We start from the raw sequence: 21,702 nt of genomic DNA, 5'->3' as shown, positions 1-21,702 counted from the left end.
GTCCAGTGATACACTCGGTCTATGTCATCCTATAGATACAAATAAGAAGGAAATTTTGGGGGGTTTTGGCAAGCACCAGCTTTTTGGTCGACCAACATGCACAAAATTATGAAATCGCCGCACAACTTATAGTGACACAGTTATAGCCTTGTTGCAAAATAGCACCGTGGTGAAACAGAACTTTTTTTACACTTCTTTTTGGTGAATCAAGATTAGTACCATAAAACAATAGCTGATTCCTTGGGAGTTTTTCAATATTATTTTCGTTTTCAGTATTCCAAAATAGACAAATTGGCAATACTCTAAGAGCTTTTTGGTTACAGACCTGTGTAATTACTAACAATATTTCTTAAAATTATTCTGTTCTTTAATTTTTTAAACAATGCTCTTGTCGCTTAATTTTGTTTACCTCACATGGCATCATACCTTAATATTATTACGAAAATAAACATATTATAGCAAAGCGAGACAATATATTACGAATTATTATATGGCCCCTGGTTATTTGAATAACATAGGTAGCAAACTTTTCGATATAAACTTAGAGAAGCCTCTCCTTTGTAGCTCTAAATTCCCTCGTAAAAATTCAAAAAATAAACAAACCGTCAGGACATTGACACGCACGAGTCTGTGTAGGTCGCGGACTAGGGGAGACTTTGAAGTTATATTTCCGCCTTCCCCTACTCTGCGATGCTCCTTTGTAACGCGCGATTCCTCCGCCGGCGATATCCCGGAACTATACCCCACAATCGACTTACCTGCTCTAGGAGTCAGCGATGTTAGTAAAGGCCCCGCCGTGGAAGTAGCCTCTGTCGTCGTCAGGTCACAACATTCTCGCTCGGGAAATTCGCTGGCTATTGTCCAGCCGCTAATGGCCAGCAGCCACAGTACTGTCCCAACACAAAACATCACCATCCACCGTTACGTGGTTGTTGTTGTCTGTTAATTATCTTTTTATTTTAGCGCAGATCCGTTTGTGTAATTTACATTTCGTCGAAAAATCGCCCAGAAAAACCGTTGTATCTGCGAAGAAATTATTTATAATGAAATACTATATGGCTGCTTGCTAACATAGTGTTCCATTTTTGTTCTCGTGCACATATATTTATAATATTTTTAAAATGACTGAAAATTTTTAAAGATTTCACTCTAAGGACATTACTCAAAATAATATTTGCGTTATCACAATAATAAACTAAAATATAAATTTATGATATATAATTTATAAATATATATCTATAAATAATCCTTACGCTTATAAGCGTGTATATTAGAACTGATCTAGATTAACCATCTATGTGTAAGAATTATTATTTCACATACACTATATTTCTTTCATTTGGCTTGGGCAACATTGTACCAGTTCCACCCATTCGGCTCTGCGAACGACGCTGTTATCCATCATATTGTTCCTGTCGGTTTTATTGAGGTATAGCCTGGCCTCGTTGTCCTGCTGGACCTTTTGATTTTATTTTGACAAAATTTCTATTTAAGCGTATGTATTTGTTATCGAGGGCAACCCCATAGTGGCACGCCAAGTAGCAATATAGGAGGGTGTTTCAAATATGATCGAGACAAATACTCTAACACGTTTACTTACTATTGGAAAAATTTACACATTTTCTAAGTATTTCTCCTCAATGATTACGCATTTTGTCGATGCCGGTGTCCAAGAATGTCTTGGGCATCTCGGACAGCCATGCGGGTTGCAGGAAGTCGACGTACAGCACGCCCCATCGGTCCCAGAACACCGTACACAGAAACTTACCCGCGGATCTGGTTGCCTTCGCTTTGACTGGCACCCCTTCCTCCTTATTACCCCACTCTTTAGACTACATCATGTGCTCGGGTGTGTAATAGTGTAACCATGTCTCGTCTGTAGTGAAGATTCGCGTTAAAAAACCGTCCCCTCCACCTCGTATCGCGTCAGAAAACGGCAACAAACTTTCAACTGCTTTAATTATTGCTCGAACTTCAACTGTGTAGGAACCGATCGCGCCGTTATTTTGCGATAATGAAGGTTTTCGTGGATTATAGACTCTACACTACCAATACTGACGCCGAGTTCAGGGGAAATATTTCGAAGATTTGTCCTACGGTCCTCCAAAATGAGTTGTTCTAAGCGAATGTTGTCTGGTATGATGCTGGTTCGTGGTCGACGATCATACGGCTCATTCTCGAGAGTTTCGCGGCCATCCTTGAATGCTTTGGCTCATTTAAACACGGCAGCCCTACTCAGGCACTCATTACCAAACTGATTTTGCAATCTCAGAAAAATTTCCTGTCTTTTTGTAACACCTTCCCACACTAACAAACGTATTGACAATACGTTGCTCTACGGCAGCTGGCACTTGACGTTCACTCGTGGTCCTAACACCGACGAAAACTATGGCGCACTGTTCGTAAGGGACCCAGCTATTACATACTCAAGCCACGACATTTAAAACATACCTACACGCCATCTACAGTGTTTGACTCCATCATATTTGAACCACCCTCGTAATTTTAGTACTTCTCGTAAATTATAGTCTTATAATGATTATTATTGATATTTTGAATTTTTTCAAGAAACCAATAAAAAGACCTGTATATACTTCATTTTTAGCTATGGTTAATTTGTTTTTAACATACTTCTTCCATTTTGAATTTGGAAACGATTTCCATACCATATTCACAGTATTCTCATATAGTTCAATGATCCACTTATGTTCAAATCCACAGCCTCATTATTGAACTTGATTGTTCAAACAAATATGGGTTCTTTAGATATATTCACCATTGTTTGCTCTTGTTATTTTATTGCTAGCTGTCAGTATTTCATTAAATAAAAATATTCATCCTCTTTTTTAACTATCAATAGTATCAAAGAAGGACGTTGAGTTGCTTATTTTATATATCTAGCTCTCTTGGTAAACATTTTCAAAGGCTTTTGCTACTTGCAGAAAAATTACAAAACATTTTAAATATCCCCCGAATATATTCAGTGATATCCGTTATTCGATTATCCAAAATTAGTGACAATGGAATGTTTTTGTCTCAAAATATTTATTCTATTTTGTTATTGGCTTTATTCGTTTGAGTAATATTTGGGCACAATTGTTAACAGAGCAATATAGCTATAGGATTTAACATAATACAGCTGATTATTTAAGCTTTATCATAGACACTTCTACCATTCTCTGGTATAGTGGTACATGTTTCAATTCTAAACTCAGCGTTAAACAGATTGTTGCTCATTAGATTCATATCCATTTTTATTTACCTGATTAGTTTTATTTTTGGGGACTGTTGTGATAGTTTCGGCTTTTTGGTTATGTCTATTTATTATTGCTTTATTATGTCATAAAACTATATTGTCTTTATATTTCTCATCTCATAGAATATGGAATTAGTGGATAACACGACTATAATTAGAAAAATCACTTCTTATTTGCAGAACTTGCATTAAAACAGAAAATAATTATTAAAATAAAACAGAGCAATGGCAGAAAAACTTATGACTTTTCGATATATTTAGTAAGTGGTGCCGTTACAGTAAATATACCAAAATCCAACAAAGCTCCAAGTTCAAAGTCAAATTAGTGCGATTCGTAAAGTATTATAAAAAAAAACAACATTGAAGAATACCATTGGAAAAAAGAAGAAATGTGGATGTCTTTAAGATAATCTATTCATGGACGTCATGTAGCAGACCTTAGGACAATGCACAAGGAATAGCGTTCCACTCTTGATAAACATACTGAAGAATCTTCGTCTATATACATCATTAAGTTTTTTCGATTAGAAACTACTGGAAGTACCGAGTTAATAATTCCGAAGATTACTGATGTGTCAAGTACCGTTATCAACTGCATACAAAGAATACCCTGATGCGAAGATCAGACCGTAGGCCTAGCTGTTAAACTAAAATACACTAAGTCAGTAATGTTATGCGTCCAAGAAATCAAGCAAAACCCATTTGAGATAAGAAATATTTTATTCCATCATAAAAATACAAACTCATATAGTGTTGACGATTAATCACATATTTATAGTTCTAACCATTTCAACAATTTTGGCAGCCTAATTTGGCCCTAGTAAGGTTTTTGCTTTTCTAGAACCTTAATTTGTAAATGGTTCCAAAATGTAATGCTTACAAGCGCCTGTAGATTTCTTTAAATTTAAAAGGCGCACATATTCCAACTAGTTATTCACCATCTATTAATTTTTTCTTTATATTGTTTTTAAATTGGTGCAGTCTCAATAGGTCAATCTACATCAAGCTTAAAATTCGGCACAGTTTTTATACATAACTAATTTATGTAGTTTTGTCTCTTCAAACTCTGGGTAACATATCTGGGTAAGTTCACTGTTATCGTACATTTCACGCAATATCATTTACGTTACTTTGCAAACCGTTTAATTTCTCCGTTGACCGTTAGTACACTTTTTGTAAAAGTCTTCTTTCTGATATTGTTGACAATACAGCGATTTAGTTTGTTGTTGAACACTATCTTCTGGTACACCGACATAGATGGATTTGAAATCTGAATGTTCGAAGCCGAATATTCTTATTCTGAAGTAACAATTCGAAATGTAGGATTTGATAATTTGGCTTACTCAACCAATGTGTTTGCTAACGTGTTATACTTTTTCATAGGTTTGATCCTTTCTTTCAAATGGTTTCTCAATTATTTCTATAATACAATATACTCGAACAATAGTTTATAGGATTTTCTAGTGTTGGGAACTCTCGACTGAAATCGACTATCGACTGTTTAGTAATTGACTACATTTTACTATCGACTGTTTCAGTTGGTATTTTTGGTTTGACTGATTTTACTATTTTTTGCCAGTGACTGTTCCAGTCGACTGTTTTCAGTTGCTATTTTCGGTCCGACTCATTTTGTTACTATTTACTACCGACTGTTTCAGTCGTGTACTTTTAGTTATTATTTTTGGTTCCATTAGTTTCATTCGACTGATTTTTAATGTTCTGGCTCTGTGGTCCTAGTCGGAACCTTGACAAAAATGTACCCAATTTATGCTTACATAGATTTATATGTAATACATATTAATATGTAGATAGTTTTATGATTTTTTTGGTAGTTTGCCTGTAAATAACAATTTATTATATGTTAGTATAGCAGCATTTTGGAACGATAATTTTCAAGACTGTTAATGTAATAGGGTAAAAAAATTAAAATTGTAAACGATAAATACTAAAATACTTTTTACTAATTTTATGGCAATAATAGCTAATATTTCGATTACTTTCTTGATATTTATTAAAAAAATTTTCCCTTCAATAATAAATTAAGCATTTACTTTATTTAAAAACACTCTAGTAGTATTGTGTGATCATTTTTAATTATGTCATGAATTTTTTTTAATGTTTAGGTAGATGTTTAATTTTTATTTAATATTTATGACACAATTGTTTGTAATAGGCAAATATTTAGGAAGACATTATCTGCCTTAATAAACTTTATACGTGCTATTCACCCGTGTTCCAATAAAACATTCTTTGCACTTATAGCAATATATAATTTACAGCCGAATGTGCGTTTGACAGGTATCCATAATTAATTGAATCGAAAAACGTCGACCCTTGTAACGGCGAAATGACTCAGAGAACTTATCGAAAGACTTTTCGGTGAAACAAATAGCTATATCAGTACAACCAATTATCAAAATTATGGTCTTTCAAAATACTCTGTTCAAAATTACGGGGCAATTCTATTTTAAATAACAGGTGGAGTTTACGTTCTTTCTCTTGCGAGAGTCGTTGTAGTATCGATCCGAGCTTCTAACTTAACTCTATTGTTGTGTGTTTATATGTATTAATGTATTTGATAAGTTTGAAGAAAGCATATAATTTAAGAAAACTATTATAATATTTTCTGTTAATCACATAAATTTTTTAGCTTTATGGTCGCCAGATATATACACATAGAATGAGAAATTAATTATATTCCCACTATGCGTCAATACTTAACGAATATATTATTGGCAACAAATATTGGAATTAGCAGAAATTGTTCATTTCATATTATAATTTCTATAAAAAATATTTATAAATGTAAAGTAAGTGCAAATATAATATTTATTCCAAAAGAAGTAAATTTTGAGCTTTGAAAACTGAACATGTAGCTCTACAGATTATTTTTAAATAGACGAATATGTGACTTTAGTTGGTGAATATTGGAATCAGGCAGTCCAAGAGATTTACAAATATTTCTAAGCTGATGGCAATACCCGTTTTACCACAATAACTATCTAAGGTGTCGATGCTGAATTGTTCGTTAGATATCATCGTCTGGTTATGGATAATGATATCCAATATGCTAAGTACAAGAATGATGAAAAATGTGTATAAAGGAAAATATAAGTATGAGTACATAATATGAAAATGCAATTTAAAGAAGTGTAAGGTAACATTATGGAGTAAATTGGCATGCTTCATTAACTTATATTATCGCAAATTGTATGGATGTCATCGAAAAAATCGACATTTATATTACATGTTATGAATACATTCTACTATTTGCTTGAAGATAATTTTGTTACCTACCAAAAATATTTGTAAAACTAGTATACGGTTAACATGTAACTATAATTTTGCAGATGTCCTAAAATATTAGCCAATGGTAGATGTTCAATGATTTTATGAAAGTTTCTTCAAATTGTTTGCTTGCACATAAGAGTGTTAAAATGAATGATTGTGACTATTTAGAGCAACTGTAACTTTGGAGACTTTATGAATATTAGTTGACTTTATTGGGTATTAACGGATAAATACTTAACCAAAAACCAAACACTTCTTTTTTAAACATTTCCTTGCGTTTTTAAAAATATTTTGAGATCAACTAACCACAATAATTAGTCAGGCAGGTATGCTATTGTTCATAGATACTGATATTTATTTTCCTTCGTTAGATTTGCATAAAATTGTATCGAACTTCTGAGGTTTCTTCCCGTTTTTGTGTACAATTTTAGGAACATCTGTTTTTGCGACATAATTTTTTATAGCATTTAACGCAAAAATTATTTATTTAAAAAGAAAAACGAAACAAATGAGGGATTTTCTACGTTTGTTTCAATAATCAATTATTAAACAGTCTGTGAGTTAAATTTATTAGATTTCAATTTTCTTGTCTCATTCCTCATAGCGATTTAAGCTAATAGTACTATTTTCGCTTTGATTGTTATCTTGTCTGTTATTAATTTATTTCAAAATAATGTAAAGACAAACTTAACCTAAAATATCCTTCGTTTATCAACAGTACCTGCCATCTTGAATGAACAACCTTATCAGAAATTGAAGCCTGTGCCTGAACATTACATCAAAAATATAGTGCTGCGCTTTACTGTATGTTTCATATAAGCTTTCTATTTGAAGTCATTGATTATCTCGTCTTAGCTCGTTCGTGCCCTCATGTAGCTACAAATTGGTTAGATATCCTCAGAAGCCCTAGATATCTATAAGGTACTACGCCTTACTAGACTAGCTAAAATATCTTGGAGTTATTGGTTTAAAAAAAATGCATTTTAAGACCAATATTGCCAAAGTGATGTCAAATGGCATAAAATGAATATCTGAACCGTATGTATCAAAATACCTGGCAGATTTTTTGAGATCTAGTTTTCTCGCTCTATATCTTAACTGATTCTGTCAGATCTATTTTAACTATTTTAATTTTTATAGATTTTTCATTTTACAGTTCCATATATCTAGTAGTATAGAAATAAATTTTTGGTGTTTTTATTTGTAGTATATTAGATTTTATGTTAAAAAGCAGTGGAGTCATAAGTCATATATCAGTCATAAAGTCATATAAGAATTTCAGAATAAGTCCAGAATAAGTTTTTCATCGTGCTGGAGCAATACGCCCTACCAGTCACAAAAGCGTATAATATTTTAAGTTCATTCATAGTAACTTGATCAGTATACATAACTAACAGATTGAAGAATAATTGTAATATACCTTTATTTTCACCAAAAGAGTGAATAGTAAATAAGACTCAATAGATAAAACACTATATAACAGGAAATATACACGAAAATTCAGCTTCATATATTATTCATTCGAGAACTCGTCTTATAATTTATGTCTGCAATCGATTTTATACGGGGCGTATGACAGTGACATTTCTCTGTTTTCTTTGTTCATGATTCTAAAAATATTTTTTTTACCCTTTAAAGTTAATTTAATGTTCACTAGCAACCTCCATATAAACTAACAAACGACAAGTATTAGTAGATGACAATTTTGTCAATTGTTACTTATAGTTACATAATATATTTCATTATCCTATTAAACGAGCGTTTCTTATATTTATATAAATATGCTATTAGATCGCGATTATTTGAACAGGAATCTAGGGTTAGGAAATTATTTAGATTTGGTTGAGAAATCGATCTGTAAATTTTATTCGCGTATATATTAAAATCACGCACTCAAAAATATGTTTCCTTAAAATTAATGGCCGTTCCGCCATAAAACTTTGTTATTGGTTTAATATATGAGTAGTTGACAGCAACAATATTTTATCTTTAATAAATTCGTTTTTGTTTCCAGCTGTTTTTCTATCGGATCTGTCGAAATATAGGAGGTTGTATCAAAAGTTCAACCTATATTAAAAATGTAAGTATAGCCCGCTCTTTTTTATTGAATAGGAAGTCAGTCTGTATACTTATATCTGTATACGAAAATACTGTGTTAAAGTTGATGTAGAGATTAATTTAATTATTTTAATTTCATGATAGTATATATAGTCTACATAGCTGATATAGTCTACAAAGTCTGTTACTCCAATATGTGTAGAAGATGTCCACGAACAACTGACAATTATATTTTCTGTTATATTTTTCATTCAATTCAATTATATTTTTTTATTATATTTATTATATTTTTTTTGCTTAGTTAAAATATTGTGTTACTAAATAATGTCGAGTATAAATTCAGAATGAATTTGATTCATGAAGTTTTATGAGAAAGTCATTAGACGCGAAATTCTATTAAAATATGTAAAAGGAGAGTAAAGACTCTAGAGTCTGTGGCAATGCGTAGCATAAATTAACTAACTAGTGGACTTAGGACTAATGGACGTAGGGGGGGTAACGGGTTAATAGATTTGGTACAGAGTCCATCAACCTACAGCAAGTCCATCCAATGAAGACTCTTGAAGAAGAACTCGGGCAGCTACAGTACAGTAACTATTAATGAGCGTTAAAGTCATCCTATAATACTTAACTTAGCAACTCCCATTATAATCGGAATATAATCTGAAAGCACCTCTTTGGTTAAGCATCATGTTAATATAATCAAATATGAAATAATTTAATTGACTTTCTATCATATTTTAAAATGTTCGAATGGTCTGACCCAAAACGGTGGTGTTTATTGTTATATGATCGAAATTTTTTTTATCTAAGAACACATTTGTTGAAATAGCGCACTTGTAATTAAATAAAATCGCATGTGTTCATAGAAAATTGGAAAGGACAATATTATGTATTTAACAAATGATTTACAGAAACATAAATAGGCCTAAGAAATAAAGTCAATTGATGATTCGTGTGAGGAAAATTTATATTTTCATATAAAAAGAGTGGCTGCTACTGCCTTAGGGGTACTAGTAAAATGATGAAGATCTGAAAGATCGGAAAAAAAGTGAAGAAGGATACTTTCCATGAATATGAATGATGAATATTTGGGGATATATAAGAAAATCGATCATCAGAAATACTTTCTGTATATAACTATTACAAATATTACAAAAGCGTGGTAATGAGGAGAGGTAAAACATTTTTAACGGCTCGAAAATCCGAAAATACCATTCCGCTCAAATCCAATGCCGTTATGAATGCGTCTATTTTTCAAAGCTCTGCGTTACCTTGTCAAACGAAATAATTTCGAATTACGTCGATTGCCTTTTATCTTTTGTCGGGACGCTTTTATTGGAAATTCACAATGAAAAATAGAACGAGGATTTGTTCATCCATCATATTCATCGTTCAAAAGGAAGAGTTCAATTGGACCGAATTATGTAACACTTTCCGTATTAGGGTTTAAACGAATTCATTACTATGTGGAGTGTTCGTAAATTTATATCAATATTTCAATGAAATGTTCCGATTCTTTCAATTTTCAACAATATTTTTAAAGTGTGTAGTTATTTTATATAACTGGTCAATTGAAAAGTCTCCGGCCTGACATATGGATGGCGCTACTAGAACTAAATCCATAAGTTTCTTAGCTATCTCTAACCCCCAAAAGATTTTCGCGTGTTAATAACATATTGCTTTTTGAAGGAAAAAAATGCTGCTGAAGCAAAAACTTGGCTTGAAGTCGACTTTCCGGACACTACCTCAGGAAAATCAACCATCAAGGATTGGTATGGTAAGTTTAAACGTGGCGAAATGAGCACCGAAAACGGTCAACGCAATGGAAGCCCAAAAGAGGTCGTTACCGACGAAAACATTAGTGTCAGTCATCCGAGTGGACTGCATACGATGAACCCGCTCCAAAGCGTGGGGAAACGCAACAGCTGGCTGGCAAGCTTATGGCGTCTGCATTTTGGGATGCGCATGGAATAATTTTCATTGACTACCTTGAAAAAGAAGAACCATCAGCAGCTATTAACTAGCGCTATTGGACCATTTGAAGAACGTAATCGCCGAAAAACGGCGGCATTTGAAGAATAAGAAAATGCTGCTTCACCAAGGCAATGCACCGTGTCACCAGTCAGTGAAAACGATGGTAAAAATACATGAATTGGGATTCAAATCGCTTCCTCATGCACCGTATTCTCCAGATCTGGCCCCCATCGAGTATTTCCGGTTCTCAGATCTCAAAGATACGTTCGCTGGGAGGAAATTTTCGTCGAATGAAGAGGTGATTTCCTAAACTGAGACCTATTTTGATGCAAAGGACAAATCGCGCTACAAAAATGGTATCGAACAGTTGGAGGGTCGCTATAATCAGTGTATCACCCTTGAAGGGAATTGTATTAAATAAAACAAACTAATTTTGTTAAAAAAATATGCTTTACTGTAGAAGGCCCGGGACTTGTTATAATTTATACTATCTATATATTTTATAAACAAAATTAGGTTTAATATTTAAGTATGTAAGAACTAATATGATTCATTCTCCTATATCTGGTCGGTAAATTTGAAATATTAAAACTATAAATGTTTCGTCCTTTAATACTGAAAAATATTGGATAAAGATTGTAGAACTATGTACGACTGTAGGGAGCAGTTTACGCCTTATTGACCAAAACAAGTGATACTGATAAGAACAAATAGTTGATAAATATGGTAGAAGATATATTTTATACAGATATAAGAAGATACAGAAGATACATATATTAAGAGCTCGCATTTTTGGTCAGCGATATCAGGTTGAGAACAGAAAATATCAGTATAAGCAACTGTTAAATTCGATGGTTTTGACATTTCTCTATATAATACAATAGCTTTCCTTTTAGTATTATTGACTCATTCAGTGTAAACAGGCGCTAATCAAGAAACCCTGAAAATTGCATTTTCAACATTTTGATGCTGCTCGATCATATTTCAATTCTAAGTTTTGATAGGATAGATTACTTAACAAATATCTTCGGATTTGGCGCATACCCACTATACTGCATAGAATCAATCATAAAAAAGAATACGCTATATTATCTTCCTTTTGTAATGGCGATACACACCTTTCGATGGATCGACTCGAATGACACAGTCGATCAAGTGAAAACAACAAATAAATTAAGAATATTTAGATTTTGTGTTACATTAATAATTCTATAGGAATACTAATTAAATTATTAGGTTATTCTTGGTGATTTAACATACATTGGCTTTTATATATGGAAGAATAAGGGTAAGTGAAGAATGCAAGTTTAAATTTTTAAAAGTGGTAAAATCTAAACAACATCAATTTTGTTTATAGTAGGAATGTTAGTTGCCAAATTTATAACACATAATTTTCAACGACATCGAATAGGTATCAACATATGCCAAAAATTTAATGGTAAAAAGAACAGAAAATAAAATGATTCTTGTTGTGTTGGAGTTAGTGAATTCATTAATGAGGTTTATCTATCAAGAATAGTAGCAAAAATTGTAACAACTGGTAATAATTAGACATTAATTTTAAACATGATATATTTTCGTAATAATTTAATTTTTATTTTATAGATGAGATGTGGCCAGAATTTGTTGAGAGTGAAAGTCGAAAAATGTGAAATACGGAGAATCAGAAAAGAAGAAATTAAACAGAATTTTGCTAGTATGAAAGGACTGTAATACAAGACACAGAACAACTGGGGATTGATACTGTGAAATAATTAAATTTGCTAAGAAAAGTAAACCTGTATCAAATAAACAAAATATAAAGCTATCAACGACACTCTAATGATCTAATGATAAACAAGGAAAAGAGAACGCATTTTTGTGTAAGAGTGTAGGTAAATAACTTATGGCTTTGTAAAAATAATGATGCACTGACTGAAGGTTTCATTCAACTTAAAACTACAATCATCCATTAGCTTTAGGGTAGCAAATTTACAATATGTTAACTGAAAGTTCGAGGTAGTCAATTTATTAATTCCTGATCCACAAACCGATCAGGAATAGCAGCAAAAATTGCATTAGGGATCATATTCATAGTTGATCATATCTGGAGATTTTTAGGACAATTTCACTGTTTTCATATGACTATGGTGGTATCTTTTTCATTTGGTTTTAACTATATTGGCTGGATTTGATCTAAACGATTTTGGTATTTTTTTATATATAATGTTATTTTAAAAATTTTGCAATTATTATTTCCCTCCTAATATATAGTTTCAACATTAGACCTAATATTTATCAAATTTGTGTATATTTATTTATAAAAAAATAATTTATATATAAAAAAGGAGTAAGTAAATGAAGCTGTATATGTGCATGCGTTGAATTTGAATTATTCTCTGTTTGAAAAATAAATAGATCTCAATATACGCATTCACCAAATCCAGAGATGTTCGTTAAATGAAGTATCCTGGTTTTGATTTCGATTATTTAAAAGTGACTACTCTCGAATCCGTATAAACACACAAAAACTTTCATCAAAATCGGTCTAACCGCTTCGAAAGAGTTTAATGGCATACACACGGTCCGAAGATTTAAAGATAATAGAGATAAATATATAAAGATAGAATTTTACATTTTTCGAAAATTAATTCATACAACTCACCAAGCCAGTATATTTCTAGAACTTATAGCTCTGGAAATTTATTAATAAGAAAATTAATACTAATATCCTAAATTTTGTTATTATTGCTTCACAATCCATGTTATTGTGTGTTTGATTGAGTTTAATTGAAGAGATGCTGCTTAGTTAACAGAAAAGAAAACTTAGCCTCAGAAAAATAAAATTATTTTCTTTTAAATAAATTCAGATATATGAATATTATAAAAATATTCAAACATATAAATATATTCAAATATATTAAAAATGTTTGAATATAATTATATAATATTTAATACGAGGGTGGTTCAAATATGATGGAGACAAATACGCCGACACGTTTATTTACTAGTGAAAAGATTTTCGAAAATTTACTGTTTTTATAGGATTTTCCCTCACTAGTTATCCATTTTGTTCATATTTTCGAAAGTTTTTGATGCCGGTATCGAAGAATTCCTTGGGCAACTCGAGCATCCATGTGCGCACGAACTCCTCTACCCCATCGACGGTGTTGTCGCAGGGTCAGAAATCCGGACTGTAAGGGGGTGTTTCAGTACATTCCACCCTAATTCCGATATTGTATCGAGCGTGAGACGCGCGGAATAACGGCGGGCTTTATCCTGGAGAAGAATCGCACTTTGTGCCGAAATGCTCCTCCCTTTCGAGGGATAAGCGGGTGTCACGTGTGGTTTCAGAAGGTTAGTTAGTATGCAGCATTAATGGTATGTTAGGTGTGCAGGAAATCGACGTCCCAGAACACCGTACACTTAAATTTACCCGCGGACCTGGTTGTCTTCGACTAACGCCCCTTCCTCCTCCTTACTTCACTCTTTAGACGACATCTTGCATTTGGGAGTGTAATAGAATTAGTAGTAGTAACCCATGTGTGAAGACTCGCGTTAAAAATCGCCCCCCTCCGTCTCGTATCGCGTCAGAAAATGCTGACAAACTTTCAACCACGTAAGTTTTTGCTCGAATTTCAACAGTTTAGGAACCCATCGTGCCATTATTTTGCGATATTGAAAGGGTTCGTAGGTGACAGACCCTACTCTACCAATTCTGACGGCGAGCTCAGCCGAAATGTCTCGGAAATTCATCCTAAGTTACTCCAAAATGAGTTATTTTACGCAGCGAATGTTGTCTGGTGTGATGCTGGATCGCGGTCGACGATCATGCGGCTCATTCTCGACCATTTCGTGGCCATCCTTGAATGCCTTGATACCTTTAGACACGGCAGCCCTACTCAGGCACTCACTACCGAACTTATCGCGCAGACACAGAGAAATGTCCGTTTTTTTAATGCTTCCCCGCACTAAAAAACGAATTACAATACGTTGCGGTCCGGAGGTCGGCATTTGATGTTAACTCGTGATCGTAGCACGCACGTGAAACATGCGCTCCTGACAAAAACTATGCCATACTGTTCCTAAAACATGCTCGCCATCTACAGCGTTTGTCTCCATCATATTTGAACCACCCTCGTATCTCTGACACATTCAATTAGCTCTCATTATATCTTTGAAAATTAGCTTCAATTATGTAATATTTTTATTTTTCTGAATATCAGAAATACATTTTTTTTTTCATGTTTCAAAGTTTAAATATTTTAAGATTTTTCAAATTTTAAATTATCATCTCGGATATAGATGTTTAGTGACGCGGAATTTAAACCACCGTAACTTTACTCGAAACTTTAAACGCTTGTTTCTTGAAACTACTTTCTTCGAAACTCTTGACAGGATATCTCAAGTTCTACTGAACTGATTTACTTCGAATTGAGAGTGAGCCTTCACTATACATATAGCTTTTTCTATCGTATAAAATAAAATATAACAAAATATGTATATACACTATTTAAAAAATCGTAAATCATTTGACCTAAAAAAAAATAAAATTCATGCCTCTAGGCTAGAATACCCTCTTAATATTATACAAAAATATTATTTCTGAAGCATTCTAGTAGACCTGGACATTTAAATTAATTTAAGCAGATTTTTAAAATCAAACTTACGAAACATCATCAATTTCAAAATATTCCTGCTATATTTTATTACATTGTACGGCAGGGATCTCGATTAAAATTACACTTTCGTCTGAAACAATACCTTTTATGAACCGCGAACATGTTGAAAACAATACGACTGCTTAATGGAAAATATCCAACAATACGATTTTCATGATGCGGACGATTAAAACCGAATTATGAAGGCCAGACTGAACCGGCAAATGTCGAAACTTTATCTGTGTTGTTAATTTTACTGACCGGCTTTCGGTTTGGCTCGAATAAATCCAGCTGGAAGACACAAAGGACAGTATTAGTGTAGTCAAGCCCGTTGTGGTGTAAGCGTTAAATCTTTTGTCGGTCATGTACAGCCATGGTCGGCAAGTCTTAAAACATACACGACGATTGCTTAATGGAAACTGTTTTAGATGTCTAGGTCACAAATTACTGGGTCTCTGCTACTGAACTGGATTCTAACATGACGTTAATAAATCGTGCGCTAACTTCTGCAAATACTACTAAGAAACTCTCGACTTTGTGCGGTGATATTATACGTTGTGTATCCCCTAAACATATTCCGCTGTAGACGTTAAAGGATTACTCAAAAACTATACGTTTAAATATTATATTTAAGCACTACATGATACCTAAATACCGTAAAATGCGTAAATTGTATAAACCATATTTAAATTGTAATAAATCAATTTACAAATTAGTAGTACTAAGATGATTCACTAAGTACCCGTATTTGAAAACAAATATACAATATGTAAACCTCTTTATTTCTAGCTTACATAAAAAATACTGCAATAAATATTTAAATGCATATGGGTATTGCAGTTTATTATTTTTACGACCGTGCTTATAACAATAGTCAACAGAATTACCAGTTTCTCTTCATTTGTCCTTATTTTGAGTTGAGTTTATTACGCGGCCAATGGTTGATATCCTAAAATTCTCGGTTTTAATCAGTGTTTTTATATTGATTGTATTGGATATGGATTTAGAGTTTTAAAAACTAGTAGTAGAGTTCAGTGTGCTTTGTGACGTTAAACAAAAATAGTTGAACAACAATTGATCGGCAGATAAAATAGCAGGAATGAAAAAATTTCCCTTCTCTTTTAAAAAGGAAGTATATTTTATTCGCCAAATCTCTTAGTCGAAAATAAGCCGGAAATCAAAACCGGAAGATATAAGTATATCATTATACTAGAGGTATACATAAAAGTACTTGTTAGTTGTGTACTAGAGTATACATGTTAATATGTTTTTAAATGAGTTTCGTAAGCTCTAAATTATTGCAGATAATATAGTTCCTATGTGGAACAAAAGACACAATAGGGAGCAGTAGATTAACGAAACCTATAGCAACAAAAACAAATTAAAAACAAACAACCTGAAAGGGCAAGAATTCAGAATATTACGTAAAATAATAGTTTGAAATAAATAAATTAAATGGCAGGAAAAACAAGTATTAATAAAATATAGAAGGTAGTGTTGCATTTGGATAATATAACATTTAGATAAATAATTTATTCTTTCATCGTATAAGCCTGTTATATGTATCTATATTTTAAGTGAGAAATATGGACTAAAACAAATATTATATGAATACATCAATGAAGTAAAGAAAATATGAAGAAACATGGAACTAACTCCATAATTTGCGTAGGGAATATCAGTTACGATAAATATTTTAAACTGTTGATACATGTTAAGTTGAGGTGAACTATATGACATTTTATTCTTTGAAGCCTTTATCAGTTATCTTAATTATTTATTTAAAAGTCCTAAGGTCTGGAAAGTCAACAGTTCGTTTAGAAACCCAAATCGGGAAAATAGAATGTTAAAACCATGTAAAACAATTTTATAATAGGCCGTAGTTTTGATATCTTTCCACTGAACATTGGAAAAATAATCGTTAAGCTGCAAAGGCCTGCATATGATTTTGTAATATATTCAAACCTCCATAATATACCGCAGTAATGATTTTATGATATTCTAATAATTAGTTACTGAGAATAATGATATTCTGATCGTTGGGCATTGCTATAGGTCCACAGTAAGCATATCTTCAATTTTTATAAAATTATGTAAATGGGGTACACCTGCTTTCTCGTTCTCGACACCTATACAACTTATTTTTGCACCTTCTATTTTCCTGCGTTTCTTTTCTTATTCCTCCTTCACCACTAAGGATAAACTTCTTGTTTTTCTAATAGCTACTAAGTATGATGTTATATTTTTTTATGAACTTCTCTATGAGATTTGTTTTTTCCCATTTTTTAATATTTGTATTATATCAGAGTCGGTTGGTGGCCAGTGGCTGTTATTAGTGGCAGATACCTTTTTCAGTAAAAACCGTACTATTTAGCGAAATAATGTCCTTATAACTCGTCAGTATATTTTGTCCAGTGTTTTTCTATTGTATTTAATTTTTTAATTTCTTTCTAAAAATAGGTCCCATCAAAATCCTCAAAATAGGTCATTGATGACATGTTCATTGGACCACAGTTTCTTACCACCCACCCAATTTGTTCAGAATCAGTTCAGGTAGATCTGGAGAATATGCCGGATGGAATAGCAGTTTTTAGCCCAATTCATGTATTTGGACCATGATAACTATACACGTGCACAACCATGCATTTTCTTATTGGAATAACACTTTTATCTTCTTCAAATTCAGCCATCAAATGCATGGTTCAGTTTCAAATCAACCTGAAATATGTCAAGAGTCTGAAATAGTATTCGCCGATGACTACTTTATAATCCAATCCCTAACATAATCGATATGATCGATAAGATATCAATATCTGTGGTCGAGCGTAAATATTCGTGGCACGCATCGCATGGATAACTTTTTCATACCCAAATACTCATGGACAATGTGATATACATTCTCACGTACCCTAATTATCCGATTGTCCAATCGCAATCCATGGCACGATCTTTGCTAATAACGGAACTAGCTAAATCATTTTTTAAGCATTGAAATTGATCGTGTAAAGTTCTGATATCATATATCAAGCCTTCCCTTGGCTTCGGTGATGTTCTATTTCAAAATAAATAATAACGAATCAGCACAAGAAAATCACGTTTCTTAATTTTTATTAAAATTCAAGAGATTATCTGCTGTATAATTTATATCAAACAAAAAATACGCAGCTTACTCAAAGCCTCCACTAGTCTAGATATAAATCATGTAATAAATGATTTGAAAGCTGGCGATTTATCAAACTGCCCTCGTATTTATATTGTCATTGCTAACATTTCTATTGCTGTGTCTTCTCCTTTTGGGAGGTGCCATATTCTCTTCAATTCAATCATAATCACTTCGTCCATTCTCATTTCTGTTGCCATTCGTTTTATATATTTTTAGAGCTCTGCTACTTTTTCCCTGCTTTTCTCGTTCTCTCTTGCAATTTGCCTTCCTGTCCATAGATCATATATTTCTTCTCACCTTTTTAATCACATTAAATTATAAACTATTTAAAATCTTACTCTATGAAATTTTTAATCAAGTACACTTAATTTCTTATTATAAATTCCATGCTCTTATTATTTATTTCGTCATTTTTCTAAATATTCCCACTTATTATTTCTTTATTAATTCTTCACCTGTATTTCTTACATAACGTTAGACAAAAAGCAAAACATATTAGAACCAAAATAAAACAACTGTACTGGTAGTCGGAAGATACTCTCAACTTGATCCAAAATCAAAGAGGTTGATCTATAATACAATTATAAAGCCAATTTGGACCTATGGGGTGCATATATGTGATTGCACTAAAAATTCAAATCAACTAGTCATACAACGCTGTTAAAACAATGTTCTTCGATCGATTACCAATGCCTATCGCTATGTAACCAACGAAGAACTGCACGATGACCTGGAAATCAAATGGATTTGCGAAGTTATCCAAGATTTTGCATTACTAAATCATACTAACGTGGAAGCAATACAACTGCTGGACAGTGCGTATATATATATATATATATATATATATATATATATATATATATATATATATATATACTAAATGCGGTAAATTTAATAAGATTTTATATATCCGGTACTACCTAAAATATTTATAAATAATCCAGACGAAAATAAAATACGAAACAGGAGCAAAGAGTGAACTAAATTAAATTTGGCCGGCATAATCCTCCAGATTAGATACAAATCGGGAACATACTCCAACTAAAGCGTGTAATGTAAAACTAAGACGACAATTATGGCGACAAAATGGAACAGTCTTAAAATACCCCGAAGGCAATAACGAAGTACTTTCAGGAATCCGCCATCGTAAAACCTAAATGACCCATTACCTAGGCAGCTTTTTGCAATATAAGATGGCATCGTCATTCTTTCCCATGGCATTACATCATTTTATTTTGCCGTTACATAAAAGAAGACGTTAATACGCCATATCTGGAATAATAAAATGGTATTTTGTAATCTACACGTTATTCTACTTGAACTAAAGTTTTTGTACTTACTTTAAAGTAACAAAAAAGTAATTGCGGTGTTGTAAACATACAGGGGTTTATTTAAAATGTAGTCAATTGATATATTTGCTTTTGTTGAGATAGCTTTATCAATAATTTGCTACAACAAATCAATCAATCTATATATATATATATATATATATATATATATATATATATATATATATATATATATATATATATATATATATATATATATATATATATCTTTATATATATAACCAGGATATTCTTAACCAATAGCATCAAAATAAACACATTTGTATAATTGCCCAATTTGATAATTAACCAAAATCGAATACAAAGCAGCATCACCATACACTTCTAAAAGTACCACATGAATTTTGGAAACAAATTTCTCTATCTAAACTAAACAATAAAAGTAAGGAATAAATTAATAAACCAAGATGAACTGAAAATGGAGAAGTACTTTCCATGATAACTTAGGCTGGATCTAGTATCAGAAGGGCGATGATATTTTATGCCAATGAGTTATTTTAATGAAGTGTAGTCTTGTCCTAAAATGATAATCATATACAAGTATAGGTTTTATACAGTTTTAGCATTCTCTTACATATTACCATCAGATTTCCATTTTGAGATATATGTTATTATTGTTTAAAAATATTTCATATTTGTGTGGAATACTAATAAAATTTTCAAAAAAAATCTTATGCATTCCTCCAACCAATTTTAGGACCAACTGATCGGGTCGCTTGCAATTATGCATTTCTACACTTCTATTAAGTGAAACAGTCCATTAACTCATTATAATTGAAGTGTAAATTTGTTTTTAACCAATTTCGAAGAATAAAAATAATTAATAAAAAGAAATAAAAAGAATGTGTTTATTTTACATTCCCTTCCATCAATAAAACTGGTCATAATCAAAAATGTACACATAACAAACTATAACCAAAAACACCTTTAGATGTTTCAGGAATGAGGTCGTCAGATAAATTTTCAACGGTGATATTTGCTATCAAAAGGTGACCGAGGTACAATGGTACATCGATCCCAAAGCGAATTAAGACCCAGAAATCAGCCAAACATTAGTTATTGAGACAAAAAAAGAAATTTTTGTTGTAGATTATTGTCAAATTCGCAAAACAATAAACTCAAATATTTATTGCAACCTTTCAGACCAATTGGATAAAAAAAAACTCATGAGTGAATTCCTGATCTATAGAAGATACAAATATATTTTTATCAACAAAAAACAAATGCAACATCAACCCTCTTAACCTAAAAACATTGTTTATTTTATCAAACGACAATACTTGTTGAAATTTTTTCCGCGATCCGTATTAACCGTGCAAACGAAAACATCGATTTGATCTATTTTTATCTCAACAATTTCAAACATTATAACTCGTCTTTCCTATAAGGAACGCCGAAATTTCATTACTAAAATCAGTATAACCGATATTTTTTTCCATTAATGACCCCATTAAGATTGGATAAACGATATAATGTATCGAATTTCGATCAGGTCGGATTTGATTTGTTCGATATTCTTTTATTCGCTTTAATACAGTTCGGCTATGTATTAAAACATGAAGAAAAACGCCGTTTAGTACAAATATTGCATCTATTGTGGATATTAAAGGTATTTCTTTAGAAATAAAATGTTATATTATTATTTTTTTGATAGTTAAAAGATGTTTATTTAATGTTCATATTATTCAAATGCAGTAGTAAACATTTTTGATGAAATATTATAAAAACTATTACGTTCTAAAACTTTACGGACTTAGAAATTAATAATATAAAACGGATAACTATAGTAACTTTTAGGTAAAACAGGCGGTAACTGCAGTAGTTAAGGCAATAGGACGGTCATTATACTACTACAATAGTCACGGGTTCAAATATTGTAAGGCTTGGATGTACTTCTTGTGTTTGTAGTTGTAAAGGTATCTAGGCAACAGTGTAAAACTCGACAATGCGTAACCATCCCAATCACAG

The 21,702-nt window shown here is 32.0% G+C and overlaps 1 protein-coding gene across 2 annotated transcripts in view; it reads right to left on the bottom strand.

Annotated features, from left to right (window-relative positions):
* Gfrl (Glial cell line-derived neurotrophic family receptor-like) overlaps positions 1-21,702 on the bottom strand; it is a 598,276-nt gene that overhangs the window by 322,145 nt on the left and 254,429 nt on the right. Inside the window, exon 2 of one of the 2 annotated variants that reach the window (XM_076399820.1) lies at positions 759-1,023. The exons of the other annotated variant lie outside the window; for it this stretch is intronic. Coding sequence (XP_076255935.1) covers positions 759-915 — 157 coding nt within the window. The 5' untranslated portion in view covers positions 916-1,023. The remainder of the gene's footprint in view (positions 1-758; positions 1,024-21,702) is intronic. 2 annotated transcript variants of the gene reach the window in all.

This window comes from Rhynchophorus ferrugineus, unplaced genomic scaffold, assembly GCF_030347505.1.
Source record: "Rhynchophorus ferrugineus isolate W39M unplaced genomic scaffold, kcgeb_rfMv2 rfM3, whole genome shotgun sequence".
NCBI classification, from domain to species: Eukaryota; Metazoa; Arthropoda; class Insecta; order Coleoptera; family Curculionidae; genus Rhynchophorus; species Rhynchophorus ferrugineus.
This window is presented reverse-complemented; position numbering and strand designations above follow the sequence as displayed.